At 43.2% G+C, this 24,639-nt stretch overlaps 1 protein-coding gene across 2 annotated transcripts in view; it reads left to right on the forward strand.

The window, feature by feature from the left end:
* LOC120730294 (metabotropic glutamate receptor 8-like) overlaps positions 1–24,639 on the forward strand; it is a 130,598-nt gene that overhangs the window by 41,211 nt on the left and 64,748 nt on the right. For both annotated transcript variants that reach the window (XM_040026586.1, XM_040026587.1), the window contains exon 3: positions 20,979–21,195. In XM_040026586.1, the coding sequence (XP_039882520.1) occupies positions 20,979–21,195 (217 nt within the window). The remainder of the gene's footprint in view (positions 1–20,978; positions 21,196–24,639) is intronic.

Raw genomic sequence — 24,639 nt, forward strand, 5'->3', positions numbered from 1 at the left:
AGCATGAGCTCCAGGCCCTCACCATGGCACTCGAGAGGCGGTTTGGGCAGCGGCACTCCACTGATTAAAGCAGGGAGAAGCTGACCAACCGGAGCCGTCGGCCGGGGGAGAGCCTGGGCGCCTTTACAGCGGATGTGTTGCTGTATGCTCGTCGTGGCTACCCGGAGTTCCCAGCAGCAGCCCATGAGGAGCTTAGCTTGCATGCTTTTCTGCGAGGAGTTTTTCCAGAGCGACTATGCCAACACGTCCGCCTGGCCATGCCTCAAACTCTCCGTGAGGTGCTCCTTGAGGCTGAAAGGACCGAGCTGGTGCTCACCTCGCAACCTAACCAGCAGGTGCCCCCCCCAAACTACCCCCAAATCAGAGCTGCATACTGCGACGGGGAGGGGGAGGTCGCGGAGATATGCCAGCTGCAACCCTCGGTGCCCCGGAGGCGTCCTCGTCAACCGACCAACCGCTGCTACCGGTGCGATGAGCCTGGCCACGTGGCGCGTGACTGCCTAGCACCTGCCCCAAAGACCAGAACTACGCAGCCTCAGGGAAACGGGGAGGGAGCGGTGTAGCGAGGGGACCACCGCTTCCTGCCCCCCTCCAAGGACGATGCACGGTGGTGGGCCGAGTTGGGCACCTCAAGGGACTCTACCTGAGCTGCTGTGTTGAGGACCTGTGTTGGTGGACACGGGGTCTACCATTTCCCTAATACGACCTGGTATGCTCCCTGGAACGTCCGGGCCGCTTGTGAAGGGTTGGTCACCCACCGACACCCAGCTGATGACAGTGACAGGGGAGAGAACTGACATGCGGGGGAAGAAACCGTTGCGGATCCGAGTGAAGGATCTAGAGCTGGTGCCTGACTTCTGGCTTGCTGACATTCAGGACCAGTGCATCATCGGCCTTGATCTGCTGACCCGCTGGGGGGCCTGCGTTGACACCGCAAAGCTGGCTATCACTCTTGGCGCAGAGACTTTTGCCCTCCAGCACGGCCAAAAGCAAGGAGCGGAGGGGACCAGATGAGACAGGCGTCGGGCAGCTGCCGCTCAGCAGATTTCAGATGCCGGTGGCTCCAGGTCATCTCCACTCGCCTCAGCCTCAGCCTCTCAGCCCGACAAACCTCCCTCGACCGAGACCATCGAGGCTGTTGATGACCTTTGGCAGCGCAGCAGCGTAGGCCTCAACGTCGACCAGCGCCAGCGGTTGAGGTGCCTCCTGGACGAGAATGTGGACATCTTTGCCACCAGTGACAAAGACTGTAGGCAGACGAGTCTGGTCCAGCACACCATCGACACCGGCTCTGCTCAGCCCATCCGTCTGCGCCCACACCGGCTGCCCCTCTCAAAACGGCAGGTAGCGGAAGAGAAGATCCGTGAGATGGCTGCGGCTGGGGTGATCGAGCTGTCCAATAGCCCATGGGCGGCACCCGTGGTTCTGGTGGGGAAGGATGGCAGCCCGAGGTTCTGCGTGGACTTTCGCCGTCTCAATGCAGTCACCAAGAAGGACTCGTACCCGCTTCCGCGGATCGACGAGGCCCTAGATCACGTTACTGGCTCCAGCTGGTTCAGCTCCCTCGACCTACGCAGCGGTTACTGGCAGGTGGAGCTAGCCCCGAAGCAAGGCCTAAGACTGCATTCACCATTGGACAGGGGCTGTGGCAGTTCAGGGTCATGCCATTTGGGCTCTGCAATGCGCCAGCGACGTTTGAGAGGCTGATGGAGAGGGTGCTCGTGAACATCCCTCGCAGCCGCTGTGTTGTGTACCTGGATGACCTGTTGGTGCACGGTGGTGACTTCGACAGTGCACTGTCTCACCTGAGCGAGGTCTTCAGTGCCATCCGACGAGCTGGGCTGCGGCTCAACCCTGCGAAGTGCCGGCTGTTGGCGAGAGAGACCACGTTCTTGGGCCATGTGATCAGCGCTCAAGGTATCGCCACCGACCCCGCAAAGGTGGCTGCGGTCCGGGACTGGCCGACTCCCTCGAACGTCAAAGAACTGCGGAGCTTCCTGGGCCTAGCCTCCTACTACTGTCGGTTCATCAAGGGGTTCGCGACGATGGCCAGCCCCCTCCACCGCCTGACTGACAAGGGACAGCTGTTTGGCTGGGGGGATGCCTGTGCTGCGGCTTTTGCACAGCTGAAGGAGGCCCTCACCAGAGCCCCAGTCCTGGCCTACCCCGACACCTGGCAACCTTTCATTGTGGACACTGATGCTAGCAATGTAGGAGTCGGGGCAGTCCTTTCTCAGCAGGACGAGGCTGGAGAACGGGTGGTGGCGTACTTCAGTCGTGCTCTGGGGCGAGCCGAGAGGAACTACTGCATGACTTGGCGGGAGCTGCTGGTATGACTCGGCGGGAGCTGCAGGTATGGCCGGTGCGGCACTTCCGGCCATACCTGCACGGCTGCCGGTTTCTCCTGTGCACTGACCATGCATCTCTGACTTGGCTCCTGAACTTCAAACACCCAGAAGGTCAGGTGACCACCTGGTTGGAGGTCCTTCAGGGCTACGACTTTGAGATCCAGCATCGGGCAGGTCGATAGCATGGCAACGCTGATGCCCTCTCCAGACGGCCCTGCATGGCCGTTGAGTGCCGCTACTGTCTGCGACAGGAGGAGCGGGCCCAGGAGGCGCTGGGGGTGGCTACTGCTCAGGCCGCGGTCAGCGGAGGTCAGGGCAGAGATCTCCTGCAGCTGTTGGTGCCTCGGTCGCTGCGGTTGCAGGTGCTCGAGCTTGTCCACGGCTCGGTGGGGGCCGGCCACTATGGGAATGCCAAAACTGTCCGCCGTCTCAGGGGACGGTTCTACTGGCCTGGCTGTCGACGGGATGTGGAACTCCATGTGCACTGCTGTGACACCTGCATGGCACAGAAGGGCCCAGCTCAACGCTCCACTGCCCCCCTTCAGCAGTACATGGTGGGGGCCCCAATGGAAAGAGTGGGAGTGGACGTCCTAGGGCCTTTCCCCATCACAGAGTCAGGGAACCGGTATGTGTTGGTGGCTATGGACTATTTCACGAAGTGGCCAGAGGCCTATGCGGTGCCGGACCAGAGCGCAACGACGACGGCCGAGAAGCTGGTGGAGGAGATGTTAACCCGTTTTGGGGTCCCAGCTGAGCTCCACAGTGACCAGGGGCGTAACTTCGAATCGAAGGTCTTCGGGGAGATCTGCCGGCGGCTGGGGGTGGAGAAGACGAGAACCACACCGCTCCACCCGCAAAGTGATGGCTTGGTTGAGCGCTTCAACCGCACGCTGGCCACCCAGCTCGCCATTCTCACCAGCCGCCACCAGCGGGATTGGGACCGACATCTGCCCCTGGTCCTTTGGTCGTATCGGACTGCGGTTCAGGAGTCCAGCCAGTGCACACCTGCCACTCTGATGTTTGGACGGGAGCTCCGGACGCCTGTGGATCTGGTGTTCGGGTCCCCCCCCGAGCCGGAGATTGATGGTGGGCCAGAGATGGACTACTACAGGAGGCTGAGGGAGCAGCTGCAGATGGTTCATGACTACACCCGCCAGGCCCAGGCCAGCGCCGGAGTACGACAGAAAAGAGCCTACGACACCAAGTGCCGAGGGGGGGTTTTCATGCCTGGCGACAAGGTTTGGGTGTACTGCCCGGTTCGCAAGGGAGGAGTGTACCCCAAACTCTGCAGTCACTGGCAAGGGCCGGCGGAGGTCGTGGAGCGGCTAACAGAAGTGGTGTACTGTATCTGCATGCCGGGCCCGGGGCGCATTGGTGGTGTTGCACCAGGACAGACTCTCACCGTACCGACCGCTCGCTCCAGCAGACGCCGGGGCAGGGGATGCTGGTGGCACCCCATGCTCTGATCCGAGTGACTTTTCCCCCGCCGGTCGAGATCGGCCGGTGCGCCAGAAGAAGACACCTGGACATTTGCAGGGGGTTGTTGGGGACGACTGACCCCTTAGGTGGGGGCTATGTAGCGGGTCAGGGCTGTTCGGGGTTTTGTTTTGACAGTTATGTTTTGTTGTTCTGTTGCCATGGTTACAGGTGACGCTCTCTCTGCGACTGTGTGTTTCTGGGTGAGAGAGCGCCTTTTTTTGTTGTTGTTGTGGTGTGCTGGTCTGCCTGTGTTAATAAACGGCTGTGCTCCCTGGCTAGCTCACGGGAAGCAAGACCAAACGATACCTCCGTCTCCTCCTTGTCTGAGCTCACCACATTGGTGTCAGAAGTGGGATTGCTCACCCTCGCCGTAATGGTAAGAGACATTTGGAGACATGTCTGACGTCATTAGCCGTTTCTTGGTCAAATCTGTCTTGGTCAAAGTTATCTGTGTGGCTGTTCTACCAGGTGTAACAATTAAGTTTAACATCCAGGCATCCATGAAAACAGAATTTATAAAAATTAATGGAGTTAGAAGTTAGCGGGGAGTTAGCTCGCTAGTATCCACCCAAACATAATATACCATCTTCTGACAGAGGGATTTCTGAATAAATTAAAACGTACAGCTTTGCTATCACTTCCTTTTTCTTTTTTTTTCTTTTTTTTCAATTGTTTATTTTATTTTCATTTGCTGAACACTGGACAGACTTGACTGGGGAAAAGAAAAGGGAGAAAGAAGGAGGGAAAGAAAAAGAGCGGGGAAGTGAAACGGTGCTAAAGGGCAAAAACCAACAAAACAAACAGACAAAAAATACATATATCAATCACCTGGATCACCTGTTGAGAAAGAAAAAAGAGAAAACAAGCAAAGAAAAAGAGAGCAATATAATAAACAACATCATCGTGATGATCTATGTGAATATAACAGTAAATACTAAATATTAAATATTATTGTGCAGCACATAAGATCAACAGCGCACAGTGTGCTTTTAAGGTAGCAGCCAAAAAGGGTGTAGTTTGTGTGTGTGAGCACCCTGGTGTACACCTGTGAGCATGAGCGCGCTTTGCTATCACTTAACATAAATGAAGACAGGAAAGTAAACAGCAGTGATGTTTTGTAGGGTTACTGAAGATGGGCTAGCTGGTATATAATGATGTGCTAGGTGGTGGCTAGCTGCACAGCTATGGTTAGCATAATATAAACACAGTGAACCTGGAGGATGAATGCTAACTTTCTTTCAAGTCGATAAAAGTTAACCTGAGGGTTCCTGATGGTTAGGGACAAATGCAATTGCAAAGCAGGATGCTGTAAACAGAAAAAACTTCACCTAGGAGAACAACTGAGATAATCCATCCACAATACAAAGGCAAACAGACATGATGGGTCTCCAACTGCTGCATCTGTAACAAAGCACACTCAAACAATACAAAGCACCACAAAGACAAAACAGAGGGAAGTTCACAAACAAATATACAGTTTTGCTGTGTGTGTTTGTGTGTGTGTGTGTCTATGTGTGTGAAAGAGAGAGTCTGTGTATTAGCATTTATCATGAAACATACTTGAAAAACAAGGGTGAGAGACAATACCCCCAGGCCCCAGAACCACCTGACACCTGGCATCTCCATCATGCAACAAAGACGCCTAAGCCACCCTGGACCACAACCCTCAAGAAAGCAGGCCAGCACCCATGCCAAAACCCCCAGTCAAGTACTCCAGAGCCCCTAAGAACCTAAGTTCCAAGGCAGGGGGAAGGCGACCACCAGTGGGCAACAAGCCAAGGAGTGCAATCCCCCACCCTTAAAAACCAGGGACTAAGGCTCAGCGACCCACAGACCCAGGTCTAACCACACAGACACAGGTTCCGCCATAGCACGCAGCATTGACAGCTGGAATAGATGGATGGAGTCCTGGGAAAACTCTGCAAGCCTAAGCTATATCTTATTTTATTAATCAACTGAAATATGATTTAAAAGCAATTTGGAAAAAGAGAAGGGAACTCTTCTTCTCTAAAATTTTGCCCAATTCTTTACAGATTTGTTTTAATTCATTGAGGGTTGGTGGGGGTTTTCAACCCGTTCTCACTCCCAAAGCGTAACATTTTACGCTAGGTGACAAATCGTCACCATATTACGTTTTCGGCTACCCACCACGTTCCTAAATGACAACCTCGGAAAAAGACGAAATATGAGAACCGTCTGGACTGAACCTACACATGTTCGCTCTTTTTCTTCAAATCGCTTAGAAACACGCTATTTAACATCATTAAAGTCCTGGTTAAGGTCAGGAATAAGGTTATGGTCAGGGCTAGGGATAAGGTTAGGTTTAGGGCTGGAATACAGGGCTGGAACGTCTACTACCGCGGGAGCGTCATTGCACTGGATTCCAGCCATAACCCGCCGCGTACCATAAGAACGCCGAAGGTCTCCTTTCGCGTTCCTCAGGAACGCCGCGGGACGTGACAAAACGTCGACATGTTACGCCTCGGGAGTGAGAACGCTCTGGGGTTTTTTGTTTTGTTTTAAACTCCTCCTGTCCGGCAGTTGTAGCAAGCATAATTGTGGTCTGAAAGCTTTGTTCTGACAAACACATTTGCTTTCCAAAGAGGAGCACCGAGTGCAACTATAGGCTCATCTTGTTAATGTGTTTGTTTTATTTATTTATTTTATTTTATTATTCATTTTATTAGCTATGTGTATATTGTGCTGGAGTAGGCATGGCATGAAGACTAGATTGGCAAAAGAAAGGAGAAGAAAGCAAAAGAATAGATAAAGAAAAGGGACAGACATAAAGAGAGAAAGGGGGAGGGAGGGGGGTGTCAAGGATGAGGCAAACAGACATGCTGGGTCTCCAACTGCTGCATCTGTAACAAACCACACTCAAACAATACTCAAACAATACAAAGCACCACAAAGACAAAACAGAGGGAAGTGCACAAACAAATATACAGTTTAGCTGTGTGTGTTTGTGTGCATGTGTGAAAGAGAGAGTCTGTGTATTAGCATTTATCATGAAACATACTTGAAAAATGAGGGTGAGAGACAATACCCCCAGAACCCAGACCCCCAGCATAATAATAAATTAAGTAATCCAAAGTATTCAGAATACGTTACTCACACAGCACCTCCAGCAAAGCCATATGAATGGCCCTAGCAACTGTGGCCTATGTACCTCATGTTCCCCCCAAGACCCTCCATGTGTGAGTGATGTGTTGTCGGAGGATGTGGAGGGAGAAGAAGGCTAGAGATGATCAAGAATGGGAGATAGAGGACCACCCCCAAAAGCAGAGTCCCAGCAAAGCTTGTTTAGTAAGCACCCATATTTCCTACATCCCACTGCAGGGTGAGGAAAAGTGGAACTGGGAACCGTGTCATCCGCAACCCAGGGCAACGCCGCACCAAAGCCCAGCACCCATCATCCCCACTGCAAAGGGTAGTCCGGCTGGTCCACTCAGAGCCCCAGCACCAGCACCTCACCCAACAAGAAAGATGAAAAAGAACAAGACAGAGTAGCTACGTATGAGACAAGGCAGAGCTCTAGGCGACCCAAACAATCTCAGCTGCTCCCTCTCCTCAAGGTCCCGCTCTCACCCCCCACAATGGGCTAGCGGGCACTGTAGACTCCCAATTCCTTTGGCTTACTGCTGTACTGAGCCTGTCAATTTCTGGATTAATATGGCGATGCCTCTTTGTTTTGAGTTGTAGCAGGATGAGTACGTGTGAGAGAAGTAAGTGTGTGTGCAGATGTTTTGGACATATGAGTTTCCTGTAGAAAGATTATATGTCTGTAAGTCATTTAACCAATTAGTCATTTTAAATCTCTTTTCACTGGAACCAACTCCACATACATTCCATGTGACAAACTTCGGTGTGATCATGTTTAAACTAACTATCCAAGTGTTAAATGTTTACTTGCCCACTGGGACACCTTGGTTCTTTTCATTTTCTGTTTTTAGCCCTACTGTTGTAGATGTACTGCTCTGCTTTAGTATTGTTGTATGACACAATAACAGACAAGCTTTAGCTGTTGGACAAATTGCCTCACATTTGACCCTAGAATAGTCTGATATGCAGAGGTGTTAATGGCTGACTCAGTGACTCAATGCAAGGTGTGCGGGTCTTGGGGTTGCAAAACATGCCAAAATCATCACCCCTCTTCCAACATGTTTAATACGTGGTATGAGGTGTTTGATATGTGTTTGGTTTTCACCAAACATGGCATCATGTCCAAAAATCTCCATTTTCATCTCATCTCTCCAAAGGAGATTGTTCCAGTCTTGTCATTTTTGTTAAGATGCAGTTTTTTTTGCTCGAAAGTTCTGAACATCACTAGAGTGAATTCTGAAGGAAGCATGGAAGTCGGGGGTTGAGAGAGACAAAGCATTTATCCTGCAGAGTGTAATGACTAGAGAGTCAGCATGTAGGAAAAAGCAGCATTCACGTCAATGTGTTGAATTAAAGTTCTAGGAACACAGAACTTCTTAGACTGTAAGACAGTTCATCAGAACATAGACTATTGACAGATGAGGACAAAGAAGGCCTCTGACTTTTTGTTTCTTTGTCAGATAGATGTGCCAACTTTCCAAGATCTAATTAAAAAACCAGAACAGAACATAAAACCAGATGAAAGGATGAGCTGTGAGTGTTGAGGTAAAACATCAAAACAGTTTAACTGTTTGCAGCACTGTTCAAGGTTTCCATTCACAGCAAACAGATGTGATTATGGCACAGCCTAAATGAGATGTTCATTTTTCTATCAGTTCATTCTGACATAAGCCGGAATGTTTACAACATTTATCTTTATTGTTGCGATTCATTAGCTCTTATGTTAGTATCCATTAGTATCCACCTTTAATGTATGACTCTGTGAAGCAATCATTAAGCTTGTCATTCTCTCACTGTTTTTCTTGGAAACCATCCGTCATTCCCACTGTGTGAAACCTCACTCTTTCATGTTGGATCATCACTCTATTTTAATGATAACATAATACTGCTTCAGCTCCTATAAGCATGACAGCAGTGGGCAATTTTTAAATCCTTCTTTTGATAAATGTGAACTGTGCAGAAAAAGTCCTTCACGATGAGTCTTGCTATTAAAAGGATCATTACAGGCTATGATTCTGCATATGTAATACAGATCATGCACTTTTAATGTTCAATCCTTGAAAAATAGGATTTTTTTTCACACACTACCATTACAGCTAAAGACTGGTGCTGCTGCTAGGTCTACCAGTGATTATCATGAATTAATATTTACACCTTAGGACTCAAACATTTCAAAAAGTAATGCAATCAGATTACTTGCATACCTCGATGAATGACACATCCTAATTTTGCATCATCAGTGTTAGTTGTTGAGCCTATGTTTTTCCTTACATTGCTGAATTATTAAAGATACTCTCAAGTGTGTGCATTTAGAAGATGTGAAAGAGAGTTTCTAGTATTTGGTCATTTTTTATTGAGTCTCCCATTCAACACTAAAATCTGATCCAGAATCATTTCATCTCATTTCTAAAATAAGTAGCCTAGCTACTTCTCAAATACACTTCAGGGCGAATAACCACTCACATTCAGTGCTAATTTAAATGTCTTCATTTCAGTCTATTAGACATGTCAAGCTGTTATGATCGTGTGTGATCAAAGCTATCAATAACAGCCCACATTAGGCCAATAGCTCAGCAACTTCTTAACAAGGAAGCACTTCAAGTTCAAAACAGTTTAAACAAACTCTCAACAACTTTTAAAATGAATTTGATGCAAAATTGCAAAATCTGAATAAAATAGACAATTATCTTGTCTATCACATAGCTCTACGATAAAGCAGCTGGTATTCTTGACTGTTCTACATGTTATTGCACACAATAATGCTTCAACCTCCTCCGATTTACCTTCACATTCATACCTCTGTGTGTGTGTGTGTGTGTGTGTGTGTGTGTGTGTGTGTGTGTAAGCATGTGCAAGAACTTGTGTGTGTGTATGTGAGAATGTGTGTGTGTGTGTGTGTGTCATGGGGGTGCGTTTGTGTGACCTCCTGATCACAACTGTTTTTAACAACATCCTTGGTCATAAAAAGGTAATCTCCCCCACACCCAATATATGGCTCAATTCCTGTATTGGTTCACCATACACAACACAGTGAAACCATAAAAAGGGCAGGAAGCTTACCAAACATCAAACAAACCTTCACAAGGGATGTGCTTGTGATAAAACACTACAGCCTCCCCCCAGAACCTCGAGAGGCGGACAAAGGAATGCCTTGATCACAGAGTTTGAAACAATGCAGAGGTGGTAAGCATAAAAATGACAACATTTAAGAATTCACTTTAACAAACTAATCATGGCACCACAGGAACAAGCTCTAGGTACAAGCTCCACACCAGGCAAGACCCCAGTTGCCCCTAAGACAATCCAACACATAACAGCAGGGTTCAAGATAGGACATACATGGAACGCCATAAACCAAGTGTCTTGGATTTCAAACCAAAATTACCATAATGGCACACAGAATTCTTCTTGTATGCATATACGTACAATAGTAATATGGACTACCAGTCAAAAGATGATAAATGGTAAATGGTCTGTATTTGTATCTCTCAATGAGCTTCATGAGGTAGTCACCTAAAATGGTTTACCAACAGACTTGAAGGAGTTCGCAGAGATGCTGAGGACTTGTTGGCCCTTTTGCCTTCACTCTGCGGTCCATCTCATCCCAAACCATCTTGATTGGGTTTAGGTCAGGTGACTGTGGAGGCCAGGCCATCTGGCGCAGCACTCCATCACTCTCTTTCTTGGTCAGTTAGCCCTTACATGGCCTGGAGGTTTGTTTGGGATCAATGTCCTGTTGAAAAATCAATGATGGACCAACTAAATGCTGCTATGAACAATTTGGTCTTTATACAACCAATGCAAGAGCTTGGTGCGCATTGCCAGCAATAGGTTGGACTCGTTCTCGGTGGGTGTTGAACTCTGCCATGGCTGCCCTTTGTCACCAATTCTGTTCATAATTTTTATGGTAAGAATTTCTAGGCATAGCCAAATGGTGAAAGTAGTTAAGGAGTTTAAGAATCTCAGGGTCTTCCTCAAGAGTTAGGGTAGAGGGAAGCGGGAGCTCAACAGACGGAATGGAGCTTAATGTAAAAGTTAATCTCTCAATTTACTGGTCGATCTTCGTCTCTACCCTCACCTATGATCACTAGCTCTGGGTAGTTCAATTCAATTCAATTCAATTTTATTTATATAGCGCCAAATCACAACATAAGTCGCCTCAAGGCGCTTCATAGATACAGAGAAAAACCCAACAATCATATGACCCCCTATGAGCAAGCACTTTGGCGACAGTGGGAAGGACAAACTCCCTTTTAACAGGAAGAAACCTCCGGCAGAACCAGGCTCAGGGAGGGGCGGCCATCTGCTGCGACCGGTTGGGGTGAGAGAAGGAAGACAGGATAAAAGACATGCTGTGGAAGAGAGACAGAGGTTAATAACAGATATGATTCAATGCAGAGAGGTCTATTAATACATAGTGAGTGAGAAAGGTGACTGGAAAGGAAAAACTCAATGCATCATGGGAATCCCCCGGCAGCCTATGTCTATTGCAGCATAACTAAGGGAGGATTCAGGGTCACCTGGTCCAGCCCTAACTATATGCTTTAGCAAAAAGGAAAGTTTTAAGCCTAATCTTAAAAGTAGAGATAGTGTCTGTCTCCCGAATCCAAACTGGAAGCTGGTTCCACAGAAGAGGGGCCTGAAAACTGAAGGCTCTCCCTCCCATTCTACTTTTAAATACTCTAGGAACAACAAGTAGGCCTGCAGAGCGAGAGCGAAGTGCTCTAATAGGGTGATATGGTACTACAAGGTCATTAAGATAAGATGGGGCCTGATTATTTAAGACCTTGTATGTGAGGAGCAGGATTTTGAATTCAATTCTGGATTTAACAGGAAGCCAATGAAGGGAAGCCAAAACAGGAGAAATATGCTCTCTCTTTCTAGTCCCTGTCAGTACTCTTGCTGCAGCATTTTGGATTAGCTGAAGGCTTTTCAGTGAGTTTTTTGGACATCCTGATAATAATGAATTATAGTAGTCCAGCCTGGAAGTAATAAATGCATGAACTAGTTTTTCAGCGTCACTCTGAGACAGGATATTTCTAATTTTAGAGATGTTGCGCAAATGGAAGAACGCAGTCTTACATATTTGTTTAATATGTGCATTGAAGGACATGTCCTGGTCAAAAATGACTCCAAGGTTCCTCACAGTGTTACTGGAGGCCAAGGTAATGCCATCCAGAGTAAGAATCTGGTTAGATACCATATTTCTAGGCTTTTCAGGGCCGAGTACAATAACCTCAGTTTTATCTGAATTAAGAAGCAGAAAGTTAGCGGCCATCCAGGTCTTTATGTCTTTAAGACATTCCTGCAGTTTAACTAATTGGTGTGTGTTATCTGGCTTCATGGACAGATAGAGCTGGGTGTCATCAGCATAGCAGTGAAAATGTATGCTATGTCTTCTAATGATACTGCCTAAGGGAAGCATGTATAATGTAAACAGAATTGGTCCTAGCACTGAACCCTGTGGAACTCCATAATTAACCTCAGTGTGTGAAGAGGACTCTCCATTTACATGCACAAACTGGAGTCTATTAGATAGATATGATACAAACCACTGCAGTGCAGTACCTGTAATACCTACAGCATGCTCTAATCGCTCTAATAGGATATTATGGTCTACAGTATCGAATGCTGCACTAAGGTCTAGCAGGACAAGCACAGAGATGAGTCCACTGTCAGAGGCCATAAGAAGATCATTTGTAACCTTCACTAAAGCTGTTTCTGTGCTGTGATGAGCTCTGAAACCTGACTGAAACTCTTCAAATAAACCATTCCTCTGCAGATGATCTGTTAGCTGTTTGACAACTACTGTTTCAAGGATTTTTGATATGAAAGGAAGGTTGGAGATTGGCCTATAATTAGCTAAGACTGCTGGGTCTAGAGAGGTAGTAACCGAAAGAATGAGATCACCGATACAAGTGGCAGAAATGAGCTTTCTTTGAAGGGTGTCTGTTCTCTCCCTTAGAGATAGGGTGAGGAGTTCATCCATCTGGGAGCAGCTCTGAGTAGAGTCACTACTTCTCCACAGTGAAAGGAGTCAGTTGAGGTGGTTCGGGCATCTGACAAGTATGCTTCTTGGGCGCCTCCTGAGTGAGGTCTTCCAGACATGTCAAACTGGGAGAAGGCCCTGAGGAGGCCTCGGGCAGATCCAGGACACGCTGGAGAGATTATATCTCTCAGCTGGCCTGGTAACTCCTTGGTGTTTCCTTGGAAGAGCTAGAAGAGATGGATAGGGAGGTCTGGGCTTCTCTGATTAGACTGCTGCCCTCATGACCCAGGCCCAGAAAAGCATGAAAAAAGAATGGATGGGTGGAAAGATCTGTGACAATACTACTGAAATGATCCTCTTCGGACTGGGTGAATTTGTCCTCATAGTTTTTATATGAACAGCTATTCAGTCATGAAATGCAAACAGTTTCTTGTGTATTGTGTATTTCGCTGTCTGTTTTACTTGAACACTGTTTGTTCAGACAGTGTCCTCTCTCTACTGTCTGAGTAGAAACACCTACATACATACTTGAAATATCTGAATATATGTCCATAATGTAACAGCTTCTCGTCACACTCCATTGAACTGGTGTGTTGAATACAAATATGTTGCTGAGCTGAAGGACCATCCTTAAAGTTGAAAATGTTACAAAATACTCTCAGGGTGGAGATGAGATAAACACAAGCATCTTCAATAGAGACATTGAGAGAATGTAACTGATAGCTAAAGCCCTCAAGTTAAGAGGACTTCTCAGCATCAAACTTTTGTTTTTGTTTGTTTACCTTGTTGGTAAAATTGATTGGCTGGCTGAGATATTAGTTACCACATTTTTTTTGTGATGGTTCCAAATCTCCTCTTCAATGACATCAAGTAAGGCCGTAAAGTGAGGTCATCATCAGTGGAGATCTTGAAGTTTGTCTGCTTGCCTGCCCACCTTTAACAGCTGGCGTTCACAATGAGAAAGTGTAGGACTGGATAGAGCTTACAGTCAGATCAGTTTCTTGCTGTCAGCTGTTTTCTGTTCCTTAGATGAATAACATGCCAGTGAGCAAAAAACAAACAACCCCCCCCCCCCCCCCCCCCAAAAGACAATAGTAGAAAATTAATCTGGTGTAAGTGTCAGACAAATAAAGAAGATGGGGAATAAAGGGATTTTTATAATTTGGAGAATAATCAATGAAAGCAAATATGTGACAATTTTTACAAACTTATGTTGTTAATTCAAACTGAAAGAAACGTCACAGAAATACTAGTGGAAATTTCAGCATTTCAAAGATGCCAAAACTGTCAGGTTCAATTCTGGAAAGATGTGTCTGAAACAGTACATTTACATTTAAAAGTCTTAGAATATGAATATTTCATTCAGTGGAAGAAAAATGTTTATTCTTATTACTGTGATTAAAATTCTGATCAGCTTGTGGTCTTGCTTCTCCCGTACAAATTGTATTTATATTACTAATTAGGGATCAACCAACTTGCGTTTTTTAGGGCTTATGAAAGCTACTTTTGGCTGCTCACTCGTTAGAAGGGTCACCGCAGCAGGTAGCTTTAGTTTGATTTAGCAGAATTTTTTTGCTAGATGTCCTTGGTGACCCCTGAGAGTGTTTGTATCTCCAGCTTGAAACAAACCAGTAATCTTTGGCTGAATATATAAACAACTACACTGTGGACCCACGAAAAATTATTAATCAAAGGGAACAAATTATAGAATATATATGACATTGTTTTGTGTACAGTTGTGTAAATCCAGCAAAGAAGTTATCCTTGAATCTTTTCTTCCACTATTTAGTTCACCTTTATCACCACCTGCTGATATAAGTAAAGCTGCTAATGCTCTCATCAGTGATGAGAGCATTAGCAGATGAGAGCATTAGCGCTGAGCTGGAAGAATAACGCAGGTCACCAGTTGTGAGATGAATATGAAACATAGATACTTTAAAAAGTTGCAAATTAGTTATACTGCAAAACCTAGGAAAAAGACTTTTGTGCAAGAATTGTGTAGATTTTTGAAAGGATTAAAAATGCAAAATGTTTGCATGTGATTGGGAATCTCTCTCATGTCACTTCTGTTTGGCAGAAAGATTGTCACAATATCCCAAATACTATTAGGTCAGGCACTTAAATATAAAAAATAATGAATGAGTAAATTAGCACACCTTTTTAATAATTTCATATTTTATGAGGTGGTGTACTGCAGCATTGTTAGTGCAAAGTTTAGTATTGTTAGCAATTTCATGCCAAAATAGTATCATCTACTAACTATGTTTCACTTCCTCCAACTTCAAACTGTTCTTTTGATTGTTTGATTGTAGATTTAAGCTCACTTTTAAATAGCAGAATGCCAAATGTCATGTGGAGATGGGCTGACTTAGTGTCAAAGCCTACAAACTGGTTGATCTGGCTACATTTAGACAGTAAGCTCTGAGAATTCTTTGGAAATGAAAGGACCCAGTAGTTAATATTGGTATAAACATTTCATTAAATAAGAAAACTCAATTTCTAGTTATTGACTTTTTTGTGCCTTTCCAGAAGGGAGAATTTTCTGAGATAGTCAGTCATTTTGAATCTACCCTGAATTTATTTTGATCACTGCTAGAAGAAAACATTAAACATGAAAAACATGCAACAGCAGGAACCATGCAGAATTTCACCTCTAGGGGAAAGCTGTTTCTTGTTCAGGGCAGAGGCAGTTGATACTAAACAGCTTAAATCATAAAAATCAGAGCACAGAATGCAAGATGATGGATGAGAGCTGTCACCAATGATGGATCCCTTCTTTTATTGTTCAGTCAAGCGGAACGCTTTAGCTGTCACAGAATGACAAGCATCAGTCTCTGTGACAGAAAGCAGCCTGAGATGGCAGAAAACAGCAAACATGTCCACATACGGCTAAAATGTGTAGAGATATCCTAAAAAGAACATATGAGCTCAGTGTCAGATGGATCTGTTCCTGTTCCAGCATAGCAATATTCTGGTGTGGAGGGTAATGATTGTTGCCATCGATCAAACTAGTGGGAGAATTCACCACGATTCCAAAATATTATATAAAACCAAAGTCATGAACTTAAAATAAGATCATATAGATAGATGGAGCGATATGATATTTGGATTGGATATCAGTAAGGTCAGAAAGTTGTATCAGATATCAATGACTTCGGGTCAATCCAGAGCCAATGAAATAAAGTCAGCTGTAGTATTGTGATGTTTTGTTAAAACTGATGATCACACTTCTGTGTTGAGGGAGAAGTGAGTGCTTGGAACTGACCAGCAGGGTTTCCAAATAAGCTACTAACTAAAATTACAGCCCTTCAGCATAGCAAAGAGTCCTCCAAAAGCCACCAAAAGGACAAGAGAGTTTTTTGTCTGTGAGTCACTGCAATTTATTTAACACACATTTGGAAGGGGCCTCTTATTTCACAAACTGTAACACAGTAATCATTATTACTATTATTGTTATTATTATTGTAATTATTCTTATAAGTCAGTTTTATTCCCCACAAAGCTTGATCTATTTTTTCACCCTGTAGAGACCTTGTTATTATGTTTTTGTAAAAGCAAAAAGGCTTTGCTTACATGTATGATGCCAGTTGAATTTCTTGATGCTTTCATTAAACATTCAAGAAAGAACACTCTCATGGACCACCTGTTTTCCTTTGAAACTGCTCCACTCACCCTGCACCTAACAAGGTAAATTTGAGTAATTGGGGTACACAGGTGCAGAGGGAATGTAGCAGGAAGAGCTGCTGCTAGAGAGCAATTTGTATATTCATTAATATTCTATATTCATCAGTCTGCACAAAAACCCCAATGCTAAGACACACACTATATATATATATATATATTAGGGGGGCAACGATACACAAAATTCACGGTTCGGTTTGGTTCGATACTTTGGTGTCACGGTTCGATATTTTTTCGATACAAAAAAATGTTCATAACTTTTAAATTTGTCATTTATTCAAATTTTAAATATATATTTTAACTCAAAAGTACAGTTTTTAAATTGAATGTTGCTGAAACAACAAAATAATAGAAAAAATAAATCTATCTGATCGAGAAATCACTCATCTTTGGAAAAGAGAGTTTATTACAGAGAAATGGCTCTTTCCAAAATAAAAGCTATACTATACGCTTCTTCTGGGCTATATTCTCAGCAGCATATTAAACATATCAGGTCCCCATAAGGAGAATCATGTGCTAACGGCTGTCTAAATGACTGGGGTAAAGTTTGTAGCATGCATGCTTGTTGTTTTTGTCTGCTTCCACTTGTCTTTGCACTAGGATGATGTCGGAGTAAATGTGCAGTCATATTCGTTGTGTTCCCACTAGTGCTCTCAGCGTTAATCTAGTTAAAATGACATTAACGCCATAATGCGGCAAATCTCCGTTAACAAGTTACCGCGGATCGCCCCGTGCGTGGGGCTGGACGGCGTCCACACGTTAACAAGCTAACTGTGCTAACGCACTAGTTCCCACAAATTGAGCATTGCGTGGCACATCCGACATACTGTTTTACTTTTGGGGAGGTTCAATTTCGGGTAGCGTTGAGGCAGTTGCCATGTTGCGCTCAGTGGATCTGCACTCCACTCCCTCTATTTGTATAAAAGCAGTGCTGGAACACACTGTGGTACCATACCTTTGTGAGCATCAGTTAAACAGCGCAATGAGACATTAAACTGCATAATTTTCAATGCAAAACTGGAAATTTTGGGCCGTTCTAAAACTTTTGACTGATTCTGTATATACAGTCCCAATCAAAAGTTTAGAACCACTTGAAAAATAGAAAAAAAATCATATATTACATGATTGGATCTTAACAAGGTTCCAAGTAGAGCTTCAACATGCAACAAGAAGAAATGGGAGTAAGAATTTCATCCTTAATAAAATGTTTTGTCTCACTCCCATTTCTTCTTGTTGCATGTTGAAGCTCTACTTGGAACCTTGTTAAGATCCAATCATGTAATATATGATTTTTTTTTCTATTTTTCAAGTGGTTCTAAACTTTTGATTGGGACTGTATATTTTTTTCTATCAAGCCCAGGTCCTCTACCAGAGGCCTGGGAACTTGAGGGTACAATGCACAATATCTTTTGCTGCAAGCTTCTACAGTTCCTTTGGTATAGCTACATCTATCACTGCGGCTGTCTTCTTCTGCTTGTCCACCACTAATATGTCTGGTTGACCAATTTTTCCGTATGTATCTGAAAGTCCCACAGGACCTTAGCAGGGTCATTCTCAACCACCCACTTATAGGGGGTGTATCCCGTTTTGATCTAGGGACTTCCAAACTATACTGGGATGTTACTGGGTATACTATGCCAGCCTCCTGGTTATGGTTTTCAATGTATGCCCTGCCTGCTAACATCTTGAACCCTGCAGTTATGTGCTGGATTGTCTCAGGGGCACAGCCTGGTGTGGTAGAGCCCAGTCTTTATGGATTTTGTGCTTAGAGCTCATTGATATGGTGCCATGATTAGTGCCTCTGTGCTGTGTCATTTTAATAAAAACAAGAAAGTTTAAGCAATGCAATACCAGGAGAGAAACTTTAAATCAGCTAATCACCAAAAACGTGAAAAGGCCCTTTAAAGCAGGTATTAGTGTAACTGGTGCTGATGTTAATAACAGTATAATCATACAGAAAAGACATACTAGGGGCTCCTATGCAGCTTTTTTTTTTGGTCCCCAATTACAAGATGTTTTACTTCTCTCTGGAGCGTATTATTGTTTTTTAGCTAATAATGGTTTCTTTCTTTGACATCTATTTACTTGAATCTTTTAAATCCTGCATTGTTCGAGCCTTAAAATGAAAACTTGGTTAAGAATTTTGCAACATACTGTAGGCCTGTGAAAAGTTTATGCATATTAGTTTTATTTTATGCATTGGTATTTGTCAGTCTTGATTTAAAATGTATGATTTTTGTGCAGTACCTACATAGAAAATATTTCATTTCCTAAAGTCTGAAGGAAAACATGATGCAGAATGATTTATGTTTTAAATAATGTCTTGGAGTTGCTGCGTCCTTAACGTGACAGGTTGTTTTTCTGAGTTTCTGAATTGCTGACATTTCTCCCCGAAATTAATTAATTCCTTGTTGAATGGAAAATGTGGATCTCCACTATTAACTCCAGAAGAGAAAATGTAAATCCAGCTGTAGGATCACTGATATGGAAAATACAAAAAAGTTTTTTTTATTTTTCATGTTTTTTATTTTGTGTTGTACTTTTTATGATTCATATCAGCAATTAAAACAAGCCTATTATAATTTCTGATAAACTATATTGGATGACTTCTATCAGAGTTGTAACTTAAATAAAAGTAAGTGCATTTCTTTTTTATATTCTCCCTTCTTTTTTTTAGTTTCTTTTCAATATGAGCAGAACCTCAGGGATGTTCTTCATTTCTGCAGGAAATGTAGGCTCTGTAGTTCTGTAGGAAATAAACTTCAGCTTCTCTCTGATGTGTTAAACCTGCAGTGCTCTGATAGTGTCAGCTCTCAGACAGGGTTGCATTTACAGTACAGTGTTTAATTTGTAGACTGTCACTGAGCAAGTCAGGCTGAGTGACATTTGTGTTGCTGTTAGGCCCCCAGCTGCCTATCTTCCTCCCTCTTCCTTTCCCTCTGTGAATCCTGATGAGGTGTCCAGTGGTGCTCTGTTCAACACACTGAAGTTGAAATCAATCAGCTCTTCAATCTTTCTCTAAAGGACCATTATCCAGCCCCAGCAGGCCTGTTGGCCTGCCTACAGCAGGATCTATGACTTCTCTTTTTCACACCGTAAAGCTCACTAATTTGAATCTGACAGGAGTTGGAAGTTTGTTTAAATCTTAACAAATCAACTGTTAGATGTTTGAAAATGAATGTGGACAATATTTAACAGTCTGAGTAAAATCACTACTTTATTCCTCCATATCTTTTAAGTTCATAGTTTGGTTTGTATGACTTCTGATGACTTAAATAAATAAATAAATAAATAAATAAATAAATAAATAAACAAAAACACACATCCAAACTATTTCTCTGGCCTGAATACCCAATCTTCTGTTTTTACAACCAGTTCTATAAATTGCATTCTTGAGCAGTAAAATAAATTGCCAGGACCGCTTTTACCTGATTTTTCATAGATATTGTGGTGTCTCTTCTTTGCTTGTAAATTTATTTGATAAAAGATCAGTTGGTTCTTTGGCTATGATAAAATGAAGAAGTCCTTCAATTAAGAAAAACTTTTCTGGTCATTATTCAAAGTCACAATAAGAAGAGAAGGGGAAATGGATGTGAGCTGTTTTTGTTCCTCATTGAGAGAGTCATATACATTTATGTTTATGACTCTCTCATATACATATATATATATTCTCCACTACTCTTTTGATAACTTCGATGGGTTACTTTTTGCATGTTTTTGTGAGCTACAGTATTTCTGTTTTTGAGATTGTCTGTCAGTTTGCATCTTCTATTCCTGAAATCTTCTCTTAGCCTTTTGCGCTGAAAGTTTTTCCATATATATTGATTATTATTCTTTATTTGTTGTACAGCCAAGTTTTTTTTTTACATGCAAATGAATGAACAATTAAGAACATGTTGCAACTATTTTTCTAACAGATCTGTTATAGTTTCAGCTGGGAGAAGCACATTAGAAAAATGGTTAAAAAATGTACAAACAAACAACACTGATACATATCATTTGATCAAGATGCTTAAGCATGACATATTATGGTTAAAGGTTTTCTATATCATCCCAAAATTATAGGACATGTTATTGTCTGTTTTATTAGTTTGCTTTTTGCAGTGTAATTTTGAGTTTTTCAATAATGGAAAGTTGCAATAAACTAAAACTGGCTTATATATCAGCCTTGCTGTAGCTCAAATGTTGTTGCAGTGCTGTTGATCCCAGTTTGACAAGAAACATCTTTGCAAAAGTATCAATCAGCAGATCAATAAGTTAGTAAGTTAAATCAGTGGTAGTTACTCAGAATTAGACTGATTTACAGTGTGATCTAACATAGCCTGCATTATCTGTACTTCTATGGGTCTAGTGGTTTTAACCTTGCTGTTTCTCCACAGATTCCTCAGATCAGCTATGCGTCGACAGCTCCAGAGCTCAGTGACAACACACGCTATGACTTCTTCTCCCGTGTGGTTCCTCCCGACTCCTATCAGGCTCAGGCCATGCTAGACATTGTGACAGCGATGGGCTGGAACTACGTGTCCACCCTTGCCTCAGAGGGAAACTACGGCGAGAGCGGCGTTGATGCTTTTGTCCAGATCTCCAGAGAGTTGGGTAGGAAACTGTAAACAGATATACAGTTAATTCAAGTCAAAGTGAGATTTAAAAGCTTTTTATACTTTGGTACTCGAGAGAGATTAATTAAATATTGAACTTTTAAAACTAATTGAGTGAAATGGGACCAAAAGCTATTGATCTGATAAATTTGCTGCACTCTGTTGATGAATGAACAGAAGATGTCTTCTAACTGATTATTGATCTTATTATGCCAGAAGTTGACACATTTCTCCTTGACTGGTCACTGTGAGGTAATCAGGTTTGGCGCTTACTGAATAAAATGTTATCACATGGAGTTAAGCCCTTACATTAATTAATATAAATTTTTGAAATTAATCAGTGACCACATGTTTGATAGAGATTAGCATTTTGTTTGTATGTAGTTGTTCAATTCAATTTAACTGATTCTGTTCTGTTTTGTTACTTAAATTAATCAGAGGCTGGGACTGGCTCTATCACACTTTGAATGATGACGGCTTATGATATGATTTAAACAGATGAGCTTGCAATGCTGGACAACCAGCTCTAGGAGGACTCTTGGTGTTTCCAAACTTCTTCCATTTATGGATAATAAATGATGAGGCCACTACGCTCATTGGAAAATGACGATATTTTTCGGTATTCTTTCCCAGATCTGTATCTTGATAAAATCCTGTCTCAAAAATATAGAGACCTCATGGCTTGGTTTCTGCTCTGACATTCAAACTGTATCTGTATTTACTGAAAAACATAATTTACCACAGGTAGATTCCGATCAAGTTCTAGAAACATATGACAGATGATTAGTTGAAATAGGATGCACTTTCATCTTCCTAGCCACCTCTTCCTGCTTGTCTGGGGAAACACAGAGGTGTTCCTAGGCCAGCCGAGAGATATAATCTCTCCAGCAAGTCCTGGGTCTACAAGGGGGCCTCCTTCTGGTGGGACATTGCTATAACATCTCACCCAGGAGGCACCCAGGAGGTATCCTTTCAGTTGCCCCAACCACCTCAACCTGCTCCTTTCAATGTGGGGGAGTTGCTGCTTTGCTTTGAACCCCTCCGGATGGATAAACTTCTCACCCTGTCTCTATGGGTGGATGGCCCTTGCCACTTTGTATCCACAGTCTGATTCTATTAGTAACTACCCAGAGCTTGTGATCATAGGGGAGAGCAGAGAGATACATCAACCAGTAAACTGAGAGCTTTGCTTTCATGCTCTTTTTATCACAACGGAATAATGCAACATCCACTTCTCTGCAGCCATAACCTGAATCCATCTGTCGATCTCCCACTCTCTTCTCCAGTTACTCATGAACAAAACCATGAGTTACTTAAACTCCTCCACTGTTGGCAGCAACTCATCCTTGACTTGGATTAGGCACTCAACCCCTTCATGGTTGAGGACTCAGACTTGGAGGTACTGATTCTCATTTCCACCGCTTCACATTCAGCTGTGCACCACTCAAATCTGAGCTGGATACAATCTGATGAAGCATATAGAACCATATCATCTTCAAAAAGCGGAAAGATTCTGAGGCCACCAAAGTGGAAGCCTTCCACCACATGGCTACGCCAAGAAATTCTGTACATAAAAAGCATTAACAGAATCAGTGCCGGAGTTCAGCATGTACTGGGAACAACTTAATGTTCCCGACTTATTGCCGGCAATGCAGAACGAGCTCCCACAATGTTTATATATAGGAACTGAACGGCTAATAGCAATGGACTAGACACCCCATACTCCCGAAACACCTCCCACAGAATACCCCACCCACACTATACATGTGTTCATATATACACACCATAGTGTATTGTTCTTCTTTGTTCTATTTGTATCTTATTTTGAGAAGGAAGGGGATTCATAGTTTATGTAGAATTTGGACCCAAAATACAGACTCCAAGACAGGTTTGAACAAACGAAAAAATTCACCTTTATTCAGGTCAGGCAGCAGATCCTGGTGGCTGAAGCAAACAGGATTCAAAAGTAATCTGAAGCAGGTAAAACGTGGGGAAAACACGCAGGCAGACAAACAGTACAACATGACAAAGAACTAAGGAAAACTAAGGGTTAAATATACACACAAGGTAATCAGGGAAAGAGACACAGCTGGGGAAAACAAGGCGTAGGTGAATAGAATCAATTAACAAGCAAGAGGGGAAGCAAAACTGAACATAATGCACTTGAGATGAGAGGCCATTAAAATAACACAGGAAGCATAAACACTGAGATGGAGACTAAACAGATAAACTTGACAGACCAAAGTAAACAAAGACAAAAGTGACTATGGACATGGAAGACCTAACAGAAACAACGACTGGGCATGGGGAATATTGACATTTTCTGTTTGACAGAAACAGAGAGTCCAAAACTGAAAACACTGGGTGCAAAACCTGGATTCGTGACAAAGGGCACTCTATTTATTATATGTCCAAAATGTCACGAACATACTTTGCTGATATTTATGATATGATATTCAAGCAAGTGCTGAATTATTATATATAGTTCAGATTATAAGAGAAAAAGCTATTTCTCTGTGCATGACTTACAGTAAAAAGAAGAACTATGACTAGAAAAAGTTAATTTAAATGTAATTACATTTTTCATTTTCCATCTGTCATGTATTCTGCTTTATCACCTTGTTGCTTTATTGCTGACACATTTATCTGGCTTTGCAACACTGCTGTAATCTGTGCGCAAATGATGGCAGCTGTACTAATGATGAAAAATGGCTGCGATGGAGGCTTTTAAAAGCATCTGATTAATAACTGTGCAGAGAGCAGCTGTGGCTCCTGTGTGGGCTCAGTGAGGTGTCATCTATGCTGCTGTTGTCACTGTGCAAACACACGATGCTGCACATGCAAATGGCTTCATTAACAGAGTGAATATGTATTTACAATACTGTGCAAAAGTCTCTTGCTTCCCCTGATTTCTTTATTTTTTGCTTGGAAAAAGGAAAATGGATGGAGCTATTTATTGAAATGTGCAGACATGAGTAGAAATATATAGGTAAAGAACAGTTTGTAACAAGCCTGAATCTCAGTAACTGTATGACCACCTTTATGTTTTAAGTTCAACCTGAAATTTCAAGAAAGCTTGCTCGTAATTTCTTTGATCAGTCTTAGTTCTAGAATAGTTCTCCAGGCTTTCTCAACATGCAGTTCTTTGCATGTTTGCAACATCGTATTGCATAATTATTATAATAGGGACGGTATTATGTACTGGCAAGTACAGTGGTAAAACAATTCTTGTCATGAGGTTTGCACACATCTCAGGAGTAGATTGAACCCACTCCTCTTAGCAGAAACTCTCTAAATCCTTTAAGTGTTTTGGTGGGAACTTGGCACCCTGAAGCTTCACTTCCTTCAACAGACTTTCAATAAGGCTGAGGTCTGGAGACTTGGTAGGACACTGCATGACCTTAACGTGGTTCCACTCCTTTGTTGGCATGGTTGTCTGTTT

The sequence above is a fragment of the Simochromis diagramma genome, unplaced genomic scaffold (assembly GCF_900408965.1).
Source record: "Simochromis diagramma unplaced genomic scaffold, fSimDia1.1 OVJJ01000293.1, whole genome shotgun sequence".
Taxonomy (NCBI): domain Eukaryota; kingdom Metazoa; phylum Chordata; class Actinopteri; order Cichliformes; family Cichlidae; genus Simochromis; species Simochromis diagramma.